This window comes from Cucurbita moschata, unplaced genomic scaffold, assembly GCF_002738365.1.
Source record: "Cucurbita moschata cultivar Rifu unplaced genomic scaffold, Cmos_1.0 Cmo_Scf00054, whole genome shotgun sequence".
Taxonomy (NCBI): Eukaryota; Viridiplantae; Streptophyta; class Magnoliopsida; order Cucurbitales; family Cucurbitaceae; genus Cucurbita; species Cucurbita moschata.
The window spans coordinates 1,985,425-1,987,844 of NW_019268570.1; the positions used below are offsets into that span (position 1 = coordinate 1,985,425).

Here is a 2,420-nt window from a genome sequence, read left to right on the forward strand (position 1 = left end):
TGTTCACTGGGTTAGAACAAGTGTCGCACAGTCGCTATCTCGCTACTGCAAAAGTGCGATTGTGACAATGGACAAGTCCATTACCAACTTCTACATGGTCAAGGTCTGGCTCCAATTCCACTTCTACAAGGTCGGAATCCGAGGCCAGCTCCATGACAGGTTTCAAGGGTCAAGAATACGATTAGGTTATGGACTTGCAGTCGTCTTCAACCTCGGCTTCCCCACAAGATTGTCTTTAGGGAAGCGTCGTATTCGTATGGCCTGAAATTTTCCCTGCTTCCCAGTCCTCGACCATATGCTCATTTCGTTGATTGAGCCGGGTATCCTCCATCCCCTTTTGGGCCGCCCGATTATTTTCTATCTGAAAAGTTTTAATATATAAAAAAAGTTCATTTTTAAATAGAAAACCCGGTAGTGGCCAACATTACAATAAACAAAATGGCAAGAATCTAGCACCAAAAATATATTTTAGATCTGCTCAAGGTTTCACAAAGAAATTATGATCTAGAAAGTTGTGCTACAAGACACCAAGAAATATTGTTAGTTTGTGAAGATATGCAAATCATACTCGAACGCGCACACTGTCAAAACAATCCACCGTTCGAAGTTGCTTGAGATGGGCCTACGAATGCTGGTCGACTCTCACCAAAGCAAAAGATGATGATTGCTTCGGATAGCATGTAGGACAACACTGAATCCATGTGGTTCATGAATATGTTTCCAACTCCGATGGAAACCCGAGCTATAGACCACGATTATACTGCACGAAACATAGCCTGAAATCGCGTACGTTGCCATTTCTGGTCATGTCTATTTCGATGACTTCGATTTCGAAGTTCCATCAATAGTTATGTTTCCCATTACAATCTCCATAGCTTCTCTCTCTCGTCCTTCTTGCTTCTTTTAGTTGAAGCTCCTGATCTTTGGGCTGATTTTGATGGGTTGATACAGAAGATTCAAGAATTCTTGAGACATAACTCAACCACGGATGGCTGAGACATTGTGCTGCTCTTAGTCTCTTTTCAGGTACAAAATTCAATAAAGGAACAAGAAAGTCAGCCAAGTCATTAGCATCTTGCTTGCTGAAATCATACTTCTCAGTAAACACCTTATTAAGAGGCCAAAAGCGCAATTGACGAATATGCCTCAACTCGCCATATCTGTTGAAGTAGTCCCTTGAATAGCAGCCACCTAATGCAATCTGTGCCCGATATTTTAAGAAAGAGCAAACTATAAATAAGTGAAATTTTTTTTAAATATATAAAATAAAGACGACATGGTATTTGTAAGTATGTAAACATTACCTTGCGAGACATCACTCCAAGAAGCTCCATCATCAATGCGAAATGATCCTGAAAATAAAATAAAGAGTAGAAATTACAACTTCCAGAAGAGAAGGTCCACGTAATAAGCTAATACTCATGGCAAAGTCTTGTTTTGCTGTTCCTCGAACACGTATACCAGTGATGTCGACATGATATACATATAGTTGTTTTAAAAAAAATAAGAAATAAGTACCATATGTATACTACCACTATCCTACAAGCTAAGGGGAATATGATTAGCTGAGATAATAGCCACATTGTATTAAAAAAACGGAAAGAAAGGCATCAAGTTAAAAGCAAAATTCTTTATATTTTCCAACGGACAGTCTTTTCAAATTATTCACCTGACATATTTAGTGTATGACATTGTTGAAATTAAATTGAGCCTCCTCCACCAGTTAACCAAAATAAAACAACCGACCAAATATTTCAGTATCAGATAAACTTCTACATTATGCCGCTGTTACAGCTACAACGGAAGAAACGTGTTAAAGAATAAAATTATAACTCATTGATAACTCAAACAAACAACAATAACAAATAAAAAAAAAAACTTTTACGCATGGTTTTCAAACGATTGAAAATGTGGGACTTTACTATGAGTAGAAACAATGCTTCCCAAGGGGAGGTGAGACTCGATTAACAAATGTTACACGTTAAGAATTAATGAGTATAAGAAAGAAAAAAATAATCATACTGATAAAAGAAGAACAAAAAAAAAAAAAAAAAGTCTCTGAACATACCTCATCCCTTTCATAGTTGCCACCACTCTGTGGATCAAAGAGAACATCGCCAGTGGCCAACTTAAAACAAATGCAAGCAAATGACCACATATCTGCTGGATTAGAATATTTTGATCCAAGAATAACCTCGGTACTCCTATACTGCCGTGTTTGAATATCATTAGTACATTGCTTGTAGATAAGAGAAACTTCGAGAATGGACAACTAGTGTCAAATTACTGCCATGTAAATTGCTACGAGTGTCTCATCAATGCCACTCCAATCATCATTGGCATGTAACATGAAATGTCTAATGTCTAGCAACATCCTTAATGCTAATTACATTATTAGGAAACTAAATTTTTCTGAATTA

General features: G+C 37.2%; 1 protein-coding gene across 1 annotated transcript; it reads right to left on the minus strand.

The window, feature by feature from the left end:
• Positions 1-841: 841 nt before the first annotated feature.
• Positions 842-2,167, minus strand: LOC111436424 (SRSF protein kinase 2-like). Its single transcript, XM_023074191.1, has 3 exons — positions 2,069-2,167; positions 1,305-1,352; positions 842-1,201 (listed from the first exon to the last, which is right to left on the minus strand). Exons 1-3 carry the CDS (start codon positions 2,156-2,158, stop codon positions 842-844), a joined length of 498 nt encoding a protein of 165 aa, XP_022929959.1. The 5' UTR covers positions 2,159-2,167.
• Positions 2,168-2,420: the final 253 nt, after the last annotated feature.